Source organism: Phocoena sinus, chromosome 19 (assembly GCF_008692025.1).
Source record: "Phocoena sinus isolate mPhoSin1 chromosome 19, mPhoSin1.pri, whole genome shotgun sequence".
Taxonomy (NCBI): Eukaryota; Metazoa; Chordata; class Mammalia; order Artiodactyla; family Phocoenidae; genus Phocoena; species Phocoena sinus.
The window spans coordinates 25,835,323-25,855,194 of NC_045781.1; the positions used below are offsets into that span (position 1 = coordinate 25,835,323).

Below are 19,872 nucleotides of genomic sequence, written 5' to 3' on the forward strand. Positions count from 1 at the left end.
AACTTCTAACCCGAGCTGTCTTTGGAGCCAAGTGGAGGGGCTGGGAGAGGGAAGCAGGTAAACACCGTGTGTGTGTGTGTGTGTGTGTGTGTGTGTGTGTGTGTGCGCGCACGCGTGTAGGTGTGCGTGCATGTGCGTATGAATGTGTGTGTGCACGTGTATATGTATGTACGTGTGAGTATGTGTGTGTATGCGTGGGAGTGTATATGCATACGTATACGTGTCCGTGTGTGTGTGCTCGCAAGCACGCACCCGTGTACAGGCATGTGTGTGGGCCGATTGCTGTGTTGCACGACACGGTGCCTCAGAGAGCAGAGTGGGCACTTGGCAGGTATCAGACAGGCGTGTCACAACTGAGGGAAGGCCGACTTTGAACTCAGCGGGGGCTGCCCAAGAACTGCTGGAGGGAGCCGGCTTGAGCTGTGGAAGCCAGGGGCAGGGATGCCGTGCTGGGGCTCACTCCCACCAGCCTTGGGAGGCCGGGCACCTCCGCTCTCTGGGGGCTGAGCCAGTTCTCATGCAGAAGGAGAGTTGGGCCGAGGATGGTCTGGGGGTGTCGTTGCTTGTTTTCATAGAACTGTGGCTCTCAAAGGCCGTTTTTGGATTCTCTTTCCCCAAACGGCCATCCTTTCCGGATCTCTTTGTCTGGGGTTCCGCCGGCCCCCGCGTATGTGCCGCCAGTGACGGAGCCCCCGCTTCCCAGCTCCAAGTCCCTGTGGTCGGACACCTCGGGTTGTGGGAGTGACGATGACATCATCACTATATTAACCATTCCAGCAAACACAATCGCAGCTACTACCATTAATTAGGCTTTTCTCTGTGCCAAGAGGCATACACACTGGTTTCCAGTCCTCCTAAAGCCGACCCTGAGACAGGACTTGGGAGGTGATCCCAGGGGGTAGCAGGGAAGCAGGGGCGCCCGTGACGGGGGGTTGATGGGCGGGTCACGGGCAGCTCGGCTCTGTCCGTTGGGGCCCCTCGGAGAGCAACTCCGAATGTGCTCAGGTGTGTCCCCCGGCCTGGCCCCTCCCTGTTCAGGTTGACTGCTTGGGGCTGCCTTCGGACAGGGAAGCCGGGCGCCTGAGGTGGGAGGTCGGAGACTGCCCACCGCAGCTACAGGGGAATGTGGAGGGGGCCGAGGGGACGTGGGACAGAGCAGTTAATGCTCCCAACAACCTTCTGAGGTCGATACCATCATTTTCCATAATTTATGTGAGGGGAAACTGAGGCACAGAGAAGAGCAGGGCCATGTCCAAGGTCACGCAGCTGTGGAGGGCCAAGCCTGGGCTGGCACCTGGGGCAGACTCTTTAACTCTTAATGCCCCTCCTGTCCTACCTTCCAGGTCAGGTGGCCACCCTGGGAGTCCCGTCACGGCTCCCTGAGTCACCCCTGCATCTTCCAGTAGCGTCTAGCCCTGGGTCCAAGTGCATTCTTCTTGAGGCCACAGAGCCTCCTCCCAGAGGCCCCCTTGTGTGTCCTTGGCCTTTGAAGACCCAGAGACTGTCTGCACCTGGCAGACACCTCTCCCCAGACCCACGCTCCCCTGCCCGGCTTGGCCTCTCTCCCGGGCCCGTCACGTCTTGGTCATCACGCTCTTTTTTTTTTTTTTTTAATAAATGTATTTATTTATTTAATAAATTTATTATTTTAAAAAAATTTTTTGGCTGAATTGGGTCTTCGTTGCTGTGCACGGGCTTTTCTCTGGTTGCGGCGAGCGGGGGCTACTCTTCGTTGTGGTGCGTGGGCTTCTCATTGCGGTGGCTTCTCTTGTTGCGGAGCACGGGCTCTAGGCGCGCAGCCTTCAGTAGTTATGGCGCGTGGGCTTCAGTAGTTGTGGCACGTGGGCTCAGTAGTTGTGGCTCGCGGGCTTCGGTAGTTGTGGCGTGTGGGCTCAGTAGTCATCACGCTCTTCTTCACACAGAGTCTGGGGAGGACAGGGGGAGGTGGCAGCCCCATGACGTGGCCTATGGGTGTTCCAGCCTCCGCGTGATCAACCACGTTCGTCTGTTGTCTGTTTGTGTCCAGGAGCTGCAGTGTGACGTGTCTGTGGAGGAGGACAGCCGGCAGGAGTGGACCTTCACTCTGTACGACTTTGACAACAATGGCAAGGTCACCCGTGAGGTGAGTGCACCCGCCTGGCCTCCCGCCAGGCCACGCCCTTGGGCGCAGGCCCACGATGAGCCGGCCACTGCTGTCCCTTCCCCTTCTCCTAAGGGTAGGTGGGGAGGGCAGGAGCGAGGCTGCTGGGAGCTTCACGGAGACCTGTGAATGGGGAGGGGAAGGGCTGCCGGGCTGCTCTTGGCCGAGGCACCGTTCCTGCTGCAGAAGGGGCAAGAGGCAGGCGCTGAGCCCAGGCCTCCCTAGAGGAGGACCCTGGGCCCCAACAGAGTCCTGTCCTGCCTCCTTCTCTCTCTGGTCCTGGAGCTCTGAGATCACCCCAGGCCCCTTCCCACCTCGGCCAGTCTGCCCAGGAGCTGGGGTGGGCTGGACAGACAGAGGCCAGGCAGCGCCTACCCCCACTGATGCAGGAACGAGCAGCTCCAAGGGCCCGGCCAGCGGCTCAGTTCACAGGCCCGTTCCTCCTCCCCCTCCCCTCCGCCTACATGCCTGTGTCTCTCTCTCCCTCAAATCTCAAATCTCCCCACATCTCTTTCCTCCCTCGGTTCCTCGCGCCCTCTCTACATACCTGAGTCCGCGCATGGCGCACCTGCTGGGTGCATCTCCTGTGTACTGGGTGCACAGTGGGCAACAGCACAGACGCAGTTTCTAGCCGTGTAGCTCCAGCAGTCCGCTGAGGGAAGCAGAGCCCGAACAGTCACAGGGTCATCGTAAGCTGTGACGTGTTCAGTGACGGAAATAAACAGAGTGGTATGAGCGAGATGGGCAGGAGTGTCCAGGGAAGCCTCTTGGAGGGGGTGACGTGGGCGCTGAGCTGGGCAGAGCCATGGGCCGGGGAGAGTGAGGGCGCTCAGGGCATTTAAGGAACCAGGGGAGACTGGTGCGGTGGCTGCTTATCCAGAGAGACAGGGCTGCAGCCGGGAGCCGGCAGGACAGCTCGCGCAGGGCTTCTCAGGCTCCAGCCAGCATCCTGACTCTGATTCCAGGTGTCACGGGAAGCCAGGGGAGGGCTGCTTTAAGCTGGCGAGTGATCTGATCTGAATTATTGCCGACTGTTGCTGCCTCTCTTATGCCTGGGTCTTGGTATCATCCCTTCTGCCTCCTTATTGCCTCTTCTGTCCTGTTTCTCTCTGACATCCTCTCCCTCCCCAGGAGGCCCTGGTGTTCAGGTGCGCTACCTGTAACAGATCTGCATAGAGAGAGGTCTGAGATGAGCATGGCTGGCCCCACGCCCACCTCTCGCCCAACACGTGAGGGCCTCAGGGTGTTCCCAGGGAGAATTGAAGCTTTGCTCTCTTATCTCCCTGTCCCAGTTCAGGGCTCAGTATTTTCTTCTCTGTAGACAGTGCAGGAGAAGCTGCCAGAGGGGAGACCTGGGTGAAAAAAGCCCACCTCTTCCGCAGGCTGTGGTTTGGGGGTTGTTAGAACAGGTCGGAGGAAGAAGCTGTGAGTGAATTTTAATCATTCAGGAATCTTTGGGGAATCAGTGACAGAATCCCAGCACAAACTACAGTAAGAAAAAGAAAAGAGGACTATGTTGGCTCATGTAACTGAAACTTCAGTCCACAGGCACTGACTTCAGGCATGGCTGGATCCAGAGGCTCAAGGTCTTCAGGACTAGCTGTTCTTCACGGTTCTCTTTCCTCTGTGTTCCTTTATTATCAGGCCTGCTCTCCGCTTGGCAGTAGCGAGATAACAGCTGATAGTTTCGGTCTATATCCCATGCTCTTTGCAACCCTCCCAAATTCAGAATGTCAGCTGGAGTTCCAGAACCGAATCTGACTGGCTTTGATTGAGTCACATGTCTGCTCCTGAACCAGTCATTTTTGCCATAAGTTTGTGATGCTTTTAATGGCCAACTCTGGGTCGATGTGCTCATTCTGGAGTCAGGGGAAAGTTATTTGACCCGTGAGTCACATAGACTGAAAATGGGGCGGGGTGGATTTGGCTTACAAAATAAAATCAAGGTGCTGTTATTAGGGGAAGAGAGAATGGATTCTAGGGAGGCAAAGCCCCCAGAGGGACCTGGGTGTTTGGGAAGCAGTGGAGACCCTTCCTGGTTTGGGACCCTGGGGAGATGAGGGATGGTTTAGGGGAGACCCCCAAGTGCCCTCCAGCTGTGATGCTTTTTGTTGGAGGTTATTGTTTTTCCATAGCGAGGAGCCCCTGTTTCCCACCCCCCTGCCCCCACCTGTTAGGGAATGGAGTCATTATCTTCACAGGGGAACACATTACAGGCTTGAAGCCTGCGTAACAGAACTGAATTGGGGTGGCAATAGGGGGCAGCCAGGCTGGGCTTCTCAGAGGTGTGGTGGCCTCTCCCCTCTTCTAACACGTGAGGTGGCCCAGACGACGCGGCCTCTGGTAGCCGTCCTCTTCCTTTCTAGCTCAGAAGAGGCCGAGGGAGCCTCAGGAGCTGACTGTAAAAGGGTTTGTCCCCCACCTCGGAGACCTTACAGAAACCTTGCAGGCAGACACTGCATTCTGCTTTCCTTTACCCCTTGCTAACAAGATGAATAGAAAGGAAGTGAGGCTTTCCAAGGAGGGTGCCCCAGCTCGGCCCCTGGGGTGAGCCTTCACTGGTTTCTTTCTCCTGCCCAGCAGCAAGGAGGTTGGCTTCCAGTCCAGGGAAGACCCAGCCTGGTGTTTCTTTGGGTCTATTTTTAGCCCCAAAGCCACTCCTCAAATCTGGCTATAAGTACGGTTCCCCTACACACGCTCTGGCCATCAGCATGCATGTTCCTCTGTGCTGGGGCAGACGCGCTCCCGCCTCCCCACAACCACAGCCTACAGCTTCCCAACTCGGAAGAAAAAACCTGTTCATCCTTCAGGTGTTCACTTGTACAGTATTTACAGGCACCTACTCCTCTCCGTTCCGGACCCTGTGCGGTCAACAGGGCTGATTTTCCAGCTGGGATAGACAAAGCACACATGTTCCTAGACCCCGAATCAGCTGGAACGCTCGGGGATCACACACCAGGGCCCCAAGCCTGGTATATGATGCTTAGGTGATGACGTTGGTGGACCTCACTTTCCTCACCTGTAAAATAATGACACCTCCTTCACAGGCTTCCTAAGATGATGAGAAAGAGTAGGCAGTCATGGTGGTGCAGAGCAGCTCAAGGGAAAGAGAAGGGGGAAGAGGGGTCCTCCGTGGGCCTTGCCAGAAGAGCTGGGATCCCCAGGGAGCCAGCAAGTGAGTAGCTGGAGCCCAAGTCTCAGACTGGCAGCCCCACCGTCCCAGGCTAGCCCTCAGATGTTCTGGCCCAGCACCGGCAACAAAAGCAAAAATAGATGAATTGGACTACATCAAAATTAAAAACTTCTGCATCAAAGGACACAATCAGCAGAGTGAAAGGCAACCTATGGAATAGGAGAAAATATCTGCAAATCATGTGTCTGAGAAGGGATCAATGTCTAGAATATATAAAGAGCTCCTACAACTCAACAACAAAACAAACAACTCGATTAAAAAATGGGCAAAGACTAACTAGATATTTCTCCAAAGAAGACACACAGATAGGCAATAAGCACATGAAAAGATGCTCAACATCACTAATTATCAGGGAAATGCAGATCAAAACCACAATGAGATAGTACCTCACACTGTCAGAATAGCTGTTATCGAAAGGACAAAAAAATAACGAGTGCTGGTGAGGATGTGGAGAAAACAGAACCCTTGTGCACTGTTGATGGGATTATAAATTTGTTCAACCACTATGGAAAATAGTACGGAGGTTCCTCAAAAAATTAAATATAGAATTACCATCTGACCCAGAAATTCCACTTCTGGGAGTATACCCCAAGGAAGTGAAGGCAGATTCCTTAAGAGATACTTATACAGCCATGTTCATAGCAGCATTATTCACAACAGCCAAAAGGTGGAAGCAACCCAAGTGTCCACTGATGGGTGAATGGATAGGCAAAATGTGACATATCCATACAATGGAATATTATTTAGCCTTAAAAAGGAAGGAAATTCTGACACATGCTACAACACGGATGAACCTTGAGGGCATTACGCTACATGAAAGAAGCCAGTTACAAAAAAACAAATGCTGTGTGATTCCTAGAGGTTATCTATGAGGTTCCTAGAGGTAGTCAAATTCATAGAGACAGAAATAAAATGGGGGCTGCCTGTGGCTGGGGGCAGAGGGGAATGAGTTGAAAAAAATTACCTAGTTGCCAGTATCAAAGATTCTGAAGATTTAACAAGAGATTCTGGGTTTCTGGCTTCTCTGGAATGACCCTCAGCCTGCACTGCCACATTACAAATCAGTTGAGCTGGGTGGCTGCCGCCTCCTGTGGGTGGGAACAGTACCCCAGTTGGCCCCAGCATTCCTGGTCATCCATCCACCTACCCGCATGGCCATGGCAGTGCTTGGTGTCACCTCTGCCCAAGGGCTTATGGGTGAGGGGGCAAAAGGGGGCTGAGTCTGTCTGTGTTCATGAAGAGTCTCTGGGCAGATAATCGACCATCTGTGAGCCTGACCTATAGAGGGCAGATACCTTTTCCAGAGTTTTCCAACATCATTCAAAGTGGGAGGCCTCCCCTCAGACCAAGGACCTTAGCAGATGCCCGGTACAAAGGGAGACCTAGTGAGGGGAACCTGCTTCCCCCTCCGTCACCCGATCAGGATTGGAGAGCACTGTTCTGGTTAAGGGGGTAGCTGAGGCCCAGAGAGAAGATGAGATTTGGTCAAGTTCTCACAGAATAGTTTATCTTTGTGGACGCATCCACTTTTCCATTTTTCATGCAGGAGGTGCTCATCAGACCAGAAGTAGATGCTGTTGACGCCCACGCCCGCAGTATCTGAGGCCCTCCTCCAAGTTTACCTGTTAGTGCCCAGCATAAGAGCTTTCTCTGGTGCCTGGGAGATGGCTTAGGCTTTTCAGTACAGCCTGGAAGTCTGGGGGATGTAGCGTCCCTGGTGCAACTCTCCACCCATAGCATCCCTGGGGCAATTTTCTACCCCTGAGGGATGACGGTATTTTTTTTTTTTTTAACATCTTTATTGGAGTATAATTGCTTTACAGTGTCGTGTTAGTTTCTGCTGTATAACAAAGTGAATCAGCTATATGCATACATATATCCCCATATCCCCTCCCTCTTGCGTCTCCCTCCCACCCTCCTTATCCCACCTTTCTAGGTGGTCGCAAAGCACCGAGCTGATCTCCCTGTGCTATGCAGCTGCTTGCCACTGGCTATTTTATATTTGGTAGTGTATATATGTCAGTGCAACTCTCTCACTTTGTTCCAGCTTACCCTTCCCCTTCCCCGTGTCCTCAAGTCCATTCTCTACACCTGTGTCTTTATTCCTGTCCTACCCCTAGGTTCTTCATGACCTTTTTTTTTTTTTAGATTCCATATATATGTGTTAGCATATGGTATTTGTTTTCCCCTTTCTGTCTTACTTCACTCTGTATGACAGTCTCTGGGTCCATCCACCTCACTGCAAATAACTCAATTTCATTTCTCTTTATGGCTGAGTAACATCCCATTGTATATGTGTGCCACATCTTCTTTATCCATTCATCTCTCAATGGATACTTAGGTGGCTTCCGTGTCCTGGCTATTGTAAACAGAGCTGCAGTGAACATTGGGGTACATGACTCTTTTTGAATTATGGTGTTCTCAGGGCATATGCCCAGGAGTGGCACTGCTGGGTCGTAGGGTAGCTCTATGTGTAGTTTCTCAAGGCACCTCCATGCTGTTCTCCATAGTGGCTGCGTCAATTCACATTCCCGCCAGCAGGGCAGGAGGCTCCCCTCTGGGATGAGGGTATTCTGAAGCAGCTTCCACAGTCCCTCCAAGCTCCCCGGTGTCCCTGAACCCCGCTGCCCACGGCCCTTCCTGTGCACTCAGGTCATTCACTCTCCCTCTCCCTCACTCTTGCTTCCCCTTCCTGTGAACCCCTGACATCCTAGTGTTTGCCTGAGGCTGGGCTTTGGGGGAACCAGGGAGGTTTCGGCCTTTCAGATTCCGGAGGCCCTCCGATTCCTTTGTTTTAAACGCACGTGGGTCTCTGCTTCCCTTGCCATCCAGGACATCACCAGCCTGCTGCACACCATCTACGAGGTGGTCGATTCCTCCGTCAACCACTCCCCGACGTCGAGCAAGACGCTGCGGGTGAAGCTCACCGTGGCCCCCGATGGGAGCCAGAGCAAGAAGACCGTCCTTCTCCATCATCCCGGTGAGGGCTGGAGGGCCACGCTGGCCACGGGAGTCGGTCCACTCCCAGCTCTCAGGGAGGGTCAGAGCCCCACCTGGGAGGAGTGGGAGGGAGTCCTGGGGCCTTTCCTGCGAGCTGCTCTGTGGACAGGTGGGATTTGAGTGGGTCCTTGAAGGTTGGATAGGGAAGGAATTCCAGATGGAAGGCCCTGCATAAGCAAAGCGCTGGAGGTGGGCCTGGGCGTGGCCAGCAGCCGCAGTAAAGGCTTCTGTGATGGGGAGCGTAGGTGGGCGGGGCCTCGAAGTCAGCTAAGGAGTCTGGGGAGGAGGTGAGTCCGGGGGAGGCATCAGGCAGGGCAGGAAGCTGCGAGAACCCTCCCCGCAGAACCATTGCGAAGCTGCTGTGGGCCAGTTTCAAGGGCTGTGTGCTAGGCAGCCTGGGTGGGGCCGGGAGGCCCACGGGTGCAGGAACAGGCTGCTCACCGGGCTGTTTCTCTGGTTGGACTCAGACCTGCAGAGCACCAGGCCCAGAGCAGAGACCAAGCCCGCCGAGGAGCTGCGAAGCTGGGAGAAGAAGCAGCGGGCCCTTCTCAGGTAGGGCGGGCGCGGGCAGAGCCGACCCAGTGCCTCTGAGCACGGATTGAGCCCCAGCTGTGGACCTACCTCTAAGGGATTCCAGGCAGGAGGCTGCAGTCTACATTCTCCTCGGGGGCAGGGCATAGGGGGGTGGGCAGTGATTTCAGAGGTCAGGTTCGCAAATCAAACTCAGTTGCCCAAAGAGCTAAATGGAGGTCCACGTTGCTTCATCCAAAATGCTTTGGGCCAGATTTGTTCTGGAATTTGGCGTTTGTTGAGTTTTAGAAAGGTGCTCCCAGTGTATTTCTATCTGGGATCTGCACAGCACCCCAGGATTTAGCACATAGATATTTCTGCAGGGACACATATAAATATTCATGCTAAGTGAGAGAAAGACTATAGCTACCTTCGCATCTGTTTAGAGCAAGCTTGGCTGCCAAATGGGTTATGGAAGATCTTTGTTTTCACGTGTTTTGGATTTCAGAATTGTGGATAAGGGGTTGTAAAGCTGCAATTCATCTTTCACCTGTTGTTATTTAACTGCAAGGAAGGAGGTGAGGAGAGGAAGGGAAGAAAGGAGAGAGACTGGGTAAAGAAAAGTGCTGAGTAAACAGTAATATAAAGTAACAGTAATGTGGGACAGTATCTACTGTGAACATGGAGAGGTAATGACTGGGATTTGAGAAGCAAATAGGGGAAAGAGAGAAGGTGGTCCAGGCGGGGACACAGCATGGCGTGGGGAGAGGGCTAGGAATTGGGGGTGCCCAGGCTGGCTACAGATGTGGGGGGCTGCCCTGGGGGAGCAGGCAAGCTAGTGTGGGCAGATCACAGAGGCCCTTGAAGGGGAGAGGCAGGGAGCCCAGAATCCCGCAGTGGGAGAAAGGTCACCTCTCTCCCCCGCCCGCCCCTCCCTGCACCTCACACCACACCGGGAAGGCCCATTCTGAGCTTTGGGCAGGTTATGGAGTGTTCCAGCCTCAACTCCAGTGGCTTGGGGGCTTCTGTTCTCCCCACCCCGTGGGGAGCCAGGTGGATGTTAGGAACACATGGTTTGAAGCCTGGCTCTGGAGCATCCTTAAGTTTTGACCAGTTACCTTCTCCTTTGCTTTGGGCCTGTTCAAAGCATGGTCCCTAACCCGTCCTCCCGGAAGGCCCAGGGAGGCCAGGCAGGGGAGGAAGAGGAGGGACAGAGCGCCGACGTGCTCACTCCCTCCCGCCCCTGCTCCCAAGACCCAGACAGAAATTAACAGAGGATCCAGAAGGGTTTGTCCTGGTGGCTTCCCAGGAGCTCGTGGGACCACTCCCACTGCGAGGCCAGGGCCCACCCTCTCGCTTGCCTTCCCTGATAGGTTCCAGGGTGACAGCCGTCTGGAGCAGTCCGGCTGCTACCACCATTGCGTGGATGAGAACATTGAGAGGAGAAACCACTACTTAGATCTCGCTGGGATAGAAAACTACACGTCCCAGTTCGGGCCTGGTAAGGGAGCTCCTTCACCAGTAAGGGCGGCCAGGGCAGGGCGTGGCGGGGCGGGCAGGTGGGCTGGTGGGGGAATGTGTGTTCGCTTGGGCTGGGGGAAGGCCTAGCTTTTACTGGACAGAGTGTAGAGTCTTCTTGGAGGAGATGGCATTCAAAACATTTAAGACATTAAAGTAAAACATGCACAAAGTTGAACAAAATCAAGTAGTATCCGAGGGTTTATAATTCAATGAAAACAACAGTTCGGCGCTGCACCCCGACCCACCCCTCGTCCAGTGAGGACCCTGGGCTTCGTTAAGCAAAACAGTGCTCTTTTTTTTTTTTTTTTGCGGTAAGCGGGCCTCTCACTGTTGTGGCGTCTCCCATTGCGGAGCACAGGCTCCGGACGCGCAGGCTCAGCGGCCATGGCTCACGGGCCCAGCCGCTCCGCGGCGTGTGGGATCTTCCCGGACCGGGCACGAACCCGTGTCCCCTGCATCGGCAGGCGGACTCTCAACCACTGCACCAGCAGGGAAGCCCAGGGCTCTGTCTTTATCAGCCCTTGACATCTCAGCTCTTGCTAAGATAGATGAAGACACAGTCCACTTAATTTCACTCCCCACAACGCCCTTCTCCCCTTCCCCCCGCCCCCGCCCCATGTTTAATTCCTCTCTGAGTTACCTCTATAAGTTAAGGAACATGCTTGTAGATTTCCTTTGTGCTCCAGTGACCTTAGGCAGTTTTAACAATGTCCCTGTCTCCTCTCTTTCCAAGCTCTCAGAAGGAGAATTAATTATTTTTAAAGACCTAACACAGAAACAGTTTTTCCCACTTAGCAGATGGCAAAGTTCCATTCCAGAAAAGTTTCCTCCAAGGCAGAGGGAGGAGCAGTGGGCGGGGCGTCGGGGCATCGGGTTAGCTCTGATAAGGAGCAGCTGCCTCTATCAGCCTGGGAGAACCGGGGGCGGAGTGGTTTCCAGGGCACCGTGTGACACCAGCACACAGTAGGTGCTCATTAAACATTTGTTGAATTGGTTCCTAGGCTCCCCGTCAGTGGCTCAGAAGTCAGAACTGCCACCCCGCACCTCCAACCCCGCTCGATCTCGCTCCCACGAGCCAGAAGCCATCCACGTCCCACACCGAAAGCCCCCAGGCGTGGACCCTGGCTTCTTCCACTTTCTTGACGCCCCATTCGCCAAGGTCTCGGAGGTCCAGCAGCGGCTCCGGGGTGGTACCCAGGACGGGAGCAAGCACTTTGTGAGGTCCCCCAAGGCCCAGGGCAAGAGCGTGGGTGTGGGCCACGTGGCCAGAGGGGCAAGAAGCAAACCCCCCATGGGACCTGCTGTCCCCGCGGTGTCCCCATCCGCCCACCTGGCCGCCAGCCCGGCCCTCCTCCCCACTCTGGCGCCCCTCGGGCACAAGAAGCACAAGCACCGTGCCAAGGAGAGCCATCAGGGGTGCCGGGGCCTGCAGGCGCCCCTAGCCGTGGGCGGCACCGTCGTGGGGCGGGGCCACGTCAGGGAGCTGCCCGCGGTGGTGGTGTACGAGAGCCAGGCCGGCCAGGCGGTCCAGAGACACGAGCATCACCACCACCACGAACACCACCACCATTACCACCACTTCTACCAGACCTAGAGCCCCGCCCCCGCCCTTGCCCCACCATATGAAGGACCCCCTCCCCCTGCCCCCAAGGCATTATTATTCTATTAATTATTGTTATTATGACGATTATTGTTTATTAATAATTATTGTTACTCCACTAATATTCAGCTAGCCTCCATGTAGAAGATATATGGAAACACAGAACTAAACTTTTATTTATATGTCGTGGGGACTGCATAACTTACCCAAGAAATGACTCTGGGTTTGGAAGTGGCCTGTAGTGGCAGAGGCTCCCTGGGGCTCCGGAGCTGCGGTGTCCACGCAGGCCATTCCACACGCTTCCCAGCCCCGGGCAAGCCCTCGGCCAGAGCTCTGCCCCATCCCAGTCTCTTCCAGGAGAACACCCTTCCCTGGCCCGGCTTCCAGAGACCCTTGAAATCTCCGAGAAGATAAACAGCTGCTACCTCTTAGTATCTGATTTTATTTTGCCCTTAACTGATTGTAATGTGTTACAAGGGATTTCAGCGGACTGCGCGACCTTCCCAGCTGTGTGTTTTTATGTCCCAACCTAGAAAGCTTAGCTGTCCTTTCTGGAGTTATCTTTCACAGCTTTGCAGTGGGATCACGCCTCTGCCCCAAACCAGTCCCATCTTTTCTGTCGTGCGCAACATGAAAATACATTTCTCTTTTTTCTCTCCTCCTCCTCTCTTCTTTAGAAAGATACACACCCATATTTAAAGACTGCCCCTGAAACCAGCCTTCTCATTTTGGAAACCTCCGGAGAGGGAACCAACCACACAGACAAGTGTGGTTTTCCCAGATCGGGCAATTGTGTGTTGTTGGTTGTGACCGAAGATGTGGAAACCTGGTGTCCTACCATTGGCAAATATATACATACCTACGTGGTTCTCTAAAAGAGCTTTCTGTATCTGTAGATAGATGCCATCTGTCCATTTCTATGTATCTTTCTATAAATATACACTCTCAGGTACCTTTTCTGGTGTGCAGAAGTCCATGCTTTGCTTCTCAAGACACATCCAGAGACAGCCCAGACGTGACCCTGTGTGCCTCCTGTTGGGGCGCTGTTCATTAGATGCCAGTGGCCACCTGATCTCATCAGGGATCCTTCCTCGAGGTTCGGGATCTGGCTGGTTTTGGAGAGGACTGTTGGAGTACAGAAGCGTGGAGGGAAACGGGGACAGTGGCCAGAGCTGGGACCCTGGAGCAGTGTCCTCTGTAGAGCAGAATTTTGTTTGATTGAGACCCGGGGAGGCCAGGAAAAGGACACCTGTCAACTAGTCAGGGACGCCGGGAAAAACTGATGACAGACACACTCTAATTGGGTAATGGGGTGAGCTTAATAAAGGGAATATTTACATAGTGTGGGCAAAGCCTCCTAAAAGATCCTGCGCTGGCACTGTGGTGCCCCTCCTGCCCCTGGAGTGGAGGGCGTGGGAGAGAGTCATCCTCAGCAGACACAGAGGGGTGGGGACACCTGAAGGAGCCGTGACCTTCACTGGAAGGACGCAGCCAGCCTGTGAGGACCCTACAGGGAAATGACTTCCTGACCTCACTCTCCTGCCCGCCTGTGTCCTGCTGAGGCAGCGTTGGCTGAAGCCACCAGGAGCCGGCGAGTGAGGGAGCTATTGATGGGGGTCACACAGGCATTCTGCCGGGGAAGAGGAGAGTGGAGGGTGAATCTGGAGGGACACGGGAAGAAAAAGTGGCTCCAGCTGTCTGCCTTTCTGCTACTTGGTCTCCCAGCTGGCACCCCCTTCTCCAGAGCCTCTGGTGTTGGTTTACCATGGTTGGTAAGGTGGGTTTTTTTGAAGATAGTGTGCTGAGTTGTTGTCGCTGTATTAATTTTATTAGTTACTGGTGTGCCTGGGACTGGATTAGTGCAGTTAATCCTTATGACAACCCTGAGGCAGCCGGTGGAAGCTCAGGGAGCACAACAGGCTCAGGGAGGTTGAGTAACTCTCTTGAGACCACACAGCAGGTGGCAGAAGTGGGATTCTAGTCTTTCCCAGGATCCCTGAACCAGTGGATTTGGGCTTCCCTTGTTTATGGCTATGGGCTTCTGTAAGTCAGGAACCAACTCAAACGGACAGGACTGTAACCAACCCAGGGAAGGCAGGGAGGGAGCTGGCTTTGAGAGGACAGGATGTGAATGAAGCTGAGGCTCGCTGGTTCTTATGGCTGGCTCCCTTTCTGGATTTCTACTTATCCCCCGACACGCTTTGCCGTGGTGTGGGGACTGCCGGCACTTTGGCCCGCACAACCAGATGGAAAAGGATTTTCCACTAGGGCAAGCCCAAGGAAGGATTCTAATTGGCTGGGCTTGGATGTGGTACCCATCCCTGGACCAATCACTGTGGCTCCTCTGGAGTCACACGTCCAGCCTGTGGAGTGGGGGAGGGGCCTGTACCAGAAGAAGGAAGAGGAGGGGTGCTGAGGAGACCAGAGCAGATGGCACCCCAGGAGAATTGCTGCAACCATGGAGACAAGCCAGGCATTGGGTCCACGCAGGGAGCCTCTCTGTGGCCTGGTGGGCTGAGAGCGTTTCCGAAGCCTCTGAGAGGAGGTCCCCACCATCTCTCCCAGCCCCACACCTGTCAGGGTTCTGTTATTTCTTGGTACCTGGAATTTACCTAACTTTAAAAAGTAGTAACGTGCACGTGTAGAATATTCAGTTAGTACACAGAGGTGTACAGGAGGAAGTACACATCCCTCTGACCTCCCTGACCCCAGCTTCCCGGGGCCCTTTGGATGTGGCGTGGTGGTGTGAGCACAGATGTCGGTGTCCAGCTGCCCGGTGCAAATCCTGACTCCTTCCCTTAGTAGCCCTGTGTACTTCTCACGCCTCAGCTTCCCCTTTATAAGGGGGAGTGGGGAGGTCAGAAGAGACCTACCCCACAGGGTTGTTGTGAGAATTCAGTGAGTTAAAAGGGTGCCTGGCCCACAGGAGCACTATGGAAGTGTCACTGCCAGTTTTTAAATAAGAATAAATACATTTAAATGAGATCTCCCCATTTAAATTCTGTTGATTTTTTTTTAAAGACTTTTTTTTTTTCAGAGCAGGTTTAGATTTACAGCAGAATCGAGAGGAAGGTGCTGAGATTTCCCATATACCCTCTGACCTCTGCATGCATTGCCTACCCCATCGTCAACATCACTCAACAGACTACATTTTTTACCAAGGAAGGACCTATATCAACACGTCATAATCACCCAAAGTCCACAGTTTACCTTGGGGCTCACACTTGCTGTCATACATTCAATGGGTTTGGACAAATGTATAATGATGTGTATCCATAGCTATAGTATCGCACAGAGTATTTTCACTGCCCTAAAAATGCTCCATGTTCTGCTTATTCACCTCTCCCCCACCCCTAGTTTTATTTCAAAAAATATTTCAAAGTTTGAAACAGAGAACCGTGTAACCGTGAAACTCACCACCCAGATTTTACAAATGCTGACATTTTGCAGTATTTATTTCAGATCTATTTTTAAGAAAGAAAACACCGCAGTTACTGCTTAATCCTCTTCCCAACACACCCTTTTACTTTTACCCAAGGAGTAGCACAGTATTCATACTTAGACCCTTTTTCTCTGTGACCTAATGTATTTGAAGAGCTCCCCGAATCCATTCACAGAGCTCTGCCCCCTCCTCTCTAACAGCTGCTCAACCCCCTCTTGGTCCAAGGCGCTGTCGCGGGCTTGCCCATCCCCTCCTGCAGGCAGGTGGGTCTCATCCTAGGCCATGGCACATCCTTGTGCCCGGGTTGTCTCAGTGCCCACAAGCCGGAGCACTGACAACAGACTGCCAATGCGGAACAGCTGAGTTCAACAGCATGTGTGATTTCAATGTTGATCGGTTGTAAATGAGCTCTAAAAGAAGTTGTACCGAGTAATTGGAAGTTGAAGGAAGAAGAGAGAAAAGGAAGAGAAGGAAGGAGAGAGGAGGGAAAGAGGGAAGGAGGGAGGGAGGGAGGGAGGGAAGTAGGGAGGGAGGGAGGGAAGGAAGGGAGGGAGGGAGGGAAGGAAGGGAGGGAGGGAGGGAGGATGGAACGAACGAACGGTCAACCATGCTTCTTGGTGAGGTTTTGAGCACATTTTCCTGCAGGCTGGTGGGGGTGAGTTTTGTCTTGTGTACACATCTGACACCCACTGCGCAGGAACTGCCCCTGCTTCCCCAGGACCTGAGCTCTGAGCACCGGGGCTCCCTCACTTGCGGCTCTGCCAGCCACACGCACGCTTGCACAAGGCACTGGCTGGTTGCTAGGATGCCCAGTTCCGCTGATCTGTCACTGGCACTGTGGACGTCTGGTTAAGGCAGCCAGCTGGGCCGAGGCTCTCATCACCCAGGGCGCGCTAGGGATCGGGGAGCCCCGGGGGCCTGTGCGCTTCACACCCAGCCATGCCAATTACACTTTTTGGCAAAGGAAACAGCTGGGAGCAGTTTCTTTTACTCTCCCCCACCCCGCCCCACTTTATTCTCAGGGTTTAGATGTCAAATCATTACTGGGCCAGAAGGAAGGCAGCCTTGCAGGTGACAGGAGGAGGGGAAGCCTGCCTGCCCTAATAACCCGGCTTCTGTGAGACCTGTCAGCGCTCCTGGGGATGGAAGGGGGCCCCGGAGCTGTGCTCGGTGCCGGCGGGCTGTGGCATCCCACCCCTACCGTCCTCACCTCCTCACTGAAGGTAGGGCTTCACCAGCACGTACAGGAGACTGCAGGCCCCAAAGACCCCAAGGCGGGCTCGCCCCTGGTCCAGCCAGCCCCAGAATCCTCCCTCCCAGCCCCTGCCTTTGCTCCCCAAGGCCCGCGGGTGTAGCCCCAGCCTCAGCCCTGCTCCCTATGTGTTTTGCAGAACCAATGCAGGTGGTTCAGCCGAATGCCTTATAGCCCCTAAAAGCTGTGTATTGACTCCTAAATGCTGTACAAGGGCACCCTCTCCAGTCATTAAGGCTTCATCACTTCCTACAGTCACGCCACTTATTTGGGGGCTCTGATCTGGCTCTTGGCCTTGTCACCCTCTCCCAAACCAGCAGGCCTCTGAACCTGACCCCTCTTCTCAGGGGCTCACACCCTTGAATAACTTTACTGGTTAATGCATGTCCCTGCCAAGGGCTTTCTGCACCCAGCATCTTCCTTTAGCATGAGAAGGGCGGATGGGAGTGAGGTCCATCTCCTAGTAGCAGAAGGTGACCTCAGAAGGGGAGGAAGTAGCAGAGGCTGGCCTAGACTCCCCGTCTCCCACCGAGCACACCCCGGCCCCCGCAAGGGGTTTCCTCTCCCCTCCGCGTTCTCTCCATAAAGCAGAATTGTGATGCTCCAGTCCATGAGCCTGACAGAGACAAGAGGATCTCCACCTCGACCGAGACCCTCCAGACTTGACTTTGGCATAGGACAGCCTGTGGGTGGGAGCTGGCAAGCTCCCGTGTGGCCAGGCTGAGAGCCCAGATGACCTCAAAGGGCTCCTTTGAGGGCAATACCTAACTTCAGGGCCCATAAGAATCTCCCAGGGAGCATGTTCAATGCAGAGACTCAGGCCCACCCCCAGAGATTGAGATTCCACGGGCCTCGGGGTGGGTGCAGGGATCAGTGCTTTGAACACGCTCTCACCCCAGGAAATGATGTTGCAGCTGGGCCCACAGAGCACAGTGTGAGAAACCCAGGGCCTTGTCACAAGCAGCGTGGGACCCCAGTGGCCTGGCCTCAGGGAGTATGTGCACTGAGGTATAAGCGAGACAGAGAGAGCTCCCCAGGCCCCTGTCCCAACCCCCGGAAACCTCCAAAAAGCCTCACGATGTTGGGGCAAGTGGCCATGACCATGCCAGAGGACAGGGTGGAGACTTCAGTAACAGCCCTCCCGGGGTGAGCCCAGTTCTTTTCCTAGCTGCCCTGCCTCCTGGGCCCTCAATAATCTACCACCCTCCCCTCAAAGCTACAGGCGCCAAAGAGACAGATTTAGCGGGACTCAAGGCCTGTGCTCCAACGAGGGCGGGTCCACAGTGAGCCCTGGTGCGGGGATCACGTGCTGTCCTTCCTCCCTCAGCTCTCCAGGGAAACGCCAGTGGGCCCTTCCCAGTCTTCCTGCCTTGCTTTGAGGCCCTTGCTCCCTGGGGAGGTACTTGTGCAGCTGGTGAAAGCCAGCCTTGGGAAAGGGGGCCTCCGTGCAACCACCTAGCCGTGCTGCTTTGCTGCGCTACAGACGAGCGCTTGGTTCGCGAGCCTACAGGCGCCCTGCTGAGCCCCTACTCAGGCCTGCTTTGGCTTGGCAGACGGAATTTGAGGAGGTGACGGGATCCAGTAGCCAGACCGCAGAACGCAGGCTGGGGGCCTCGGCTCAGAAGGGCAGAACCGCTCGTGGTTGAGAGTATGGACACTGGAATCAGGCAGACCTGAAGTGCGTCCTGGTCCTGCTACTTGCTAGCTGTGCCACCTTGGACAAATGACCTGGCCTCTCTGTGCCTCTGTTTCCTTCTCTGTAACATGGGACTAATCAGAGTATCCAGCTCACTGTTAGGCTGTTGTGAGGATCAGATTCAATGATCTCTTGGGCCTGAAGCGTTCAGCTCAGAGCCAGGCAGAGCAGACCTTCAGGACGTGGCTGCTACTGTTATGAGAATCTGGCCCCACCGGGCTTGTGGGGAAGGAGGTAGAGTCCTGAGTGCTGAAGGGTGCAGAGCCCCTGTGGATCAGCGGCTGCAGCGTGCCACCTCCCCACCTGCCTTGTTGCTTTTCCCTTCCACATTCCATGAGTTCACTCCATTCCTTCCAGCCCCAACCTGCAGTGTGAACTTGGGCAAGCCCCGGCCCACTCTGGGCCTTAAATCCCGAATCTGCATAATGAGATTGCCCTTGGCTCTGACGAGCTGGGCCTTGCGATGGCAGCTCTGTGCCCTAAAAGGATGGGGCAGTGAGTGGTGGCACTGGCAACCTAAGAGCCATGCCCAGCAGCTCCTTCCCCCGGGTGCGGGGGAGCCCCAGGAACAGTCCTTGGCTGTCCTGCATCTGGGCCTCTCCTTTGTCCTCCAGGAATCTGGCCCAGCCCCTGGGACCAGGCCCTGAGCCCTAGGACTGCAGAGAAATCTAAATCTCCACACCTATCACTCACGGAGCCCTTGTACGTTCAGCCTACATTTGCTGACATCCTTAGAAGAGCCTTGTGAGGAAACAAAGGAGGAAGCTGAGTTACAGTCCAGCTAAATGACTTAGCAAGGTTACCGCTAACGTGTTAAACACAGTGTGACTCCTGTCCCTGGAGACAAGCTGTTAGTCACTCAACCCTCCCTTGCCAGAAACCTGTGGGCACTGACAAAGATTAGCAAAGACCAGTCCTACCCCTCCTCTGCCATCACCCCAGTCAAGTCCAGGGACATGTGAGTGCAAGGAAGGTCTGGGAGATAGGGCTGCTGGTCTGGCTCGAGGCCCCAGCTGTAGCCAAACGGTGCCCACGCTTTCAGGGTGCCCTGCCGCTCCCCTTCACTCACAGTGTTGATTCCGTTTGTTATTACAGCAGATCTCGTTACTCACGGTATTTACTCTCCGTAACGTTATTGCCAACACTGATTTAGCCAGGTCTCAGCGGAAATATAGGGTTAGGTTCCTGCGAGCCTCTGGTCACAACGTCTCCATCCACTTTGTTTTGTGTTTTTGTTTAAAGACACCTGGTTTATTCTACAATGTTGATAGGTTAACATTGAACTCAAGGCCCTCAGCCACAGTAACCCATGCCTGAAGGGAGCTTGTCTAGCACACATATTCATATTTTCTCCGTAAGGCACACCACAGCCTTCCTGCTCGTAGGGACACTAGACAGCCCTTCAGCCATGGCTAACACAAAGCACAAAAAATGCAAAAAGCACAGCGCTGAATAGGCCACAGAAAGAACACGTTTATAGTACGAGAGCTGAAGCGGAAAGGCAGAGGGTTGCCTTGT

At 54.4% G+C, this 19,872-nt stretch overlaps 1 protein-coding gene across 2 annotated transcripts in view; it reads left to right on the plus strand.

Annotated features, from left to right (window-relative positions):
• Positions 1–12,921, plus strand: part of NKD1 (NKD inhibitor of WNT signaling pathway 1) — an 85,481-nt gene extending 72,560 nt beyond the window's left edge. Inside the window, exons 6-10 of one of the 2 annotated variants that reach the window (XM_032614385.1) lie at positions 2,027–2,122; positions 8,166–8,313; positions 8,801–8,885; positions 10,217–10,344; positions 11,366–12,921. In XM_032614385.1, the coding sequence (XP_032470276.1) occupies positions 2,027–2,122; positions 8,166–8,313; positions 8,801–8,885; positions 10,217–10,344; positions 11,366–11,958 (1,050 nt within the window). In that variant the 3' untranslated portion in view covers positions 11,959–12,921. Of the gene's footprint in view, positions 1–2,026; positions 2,123–8,165; positions 8,314–8,794; positions 8,886–10,216; positions 10,345–11,365 lie in introns of both variants that reach the window. The other variant, XM_032614384.1, reaches the window with a different exon arrangement.
• The last annotated feature ends 6,951 nt before the right edge of the window (positions 12,922–19,872 follow it).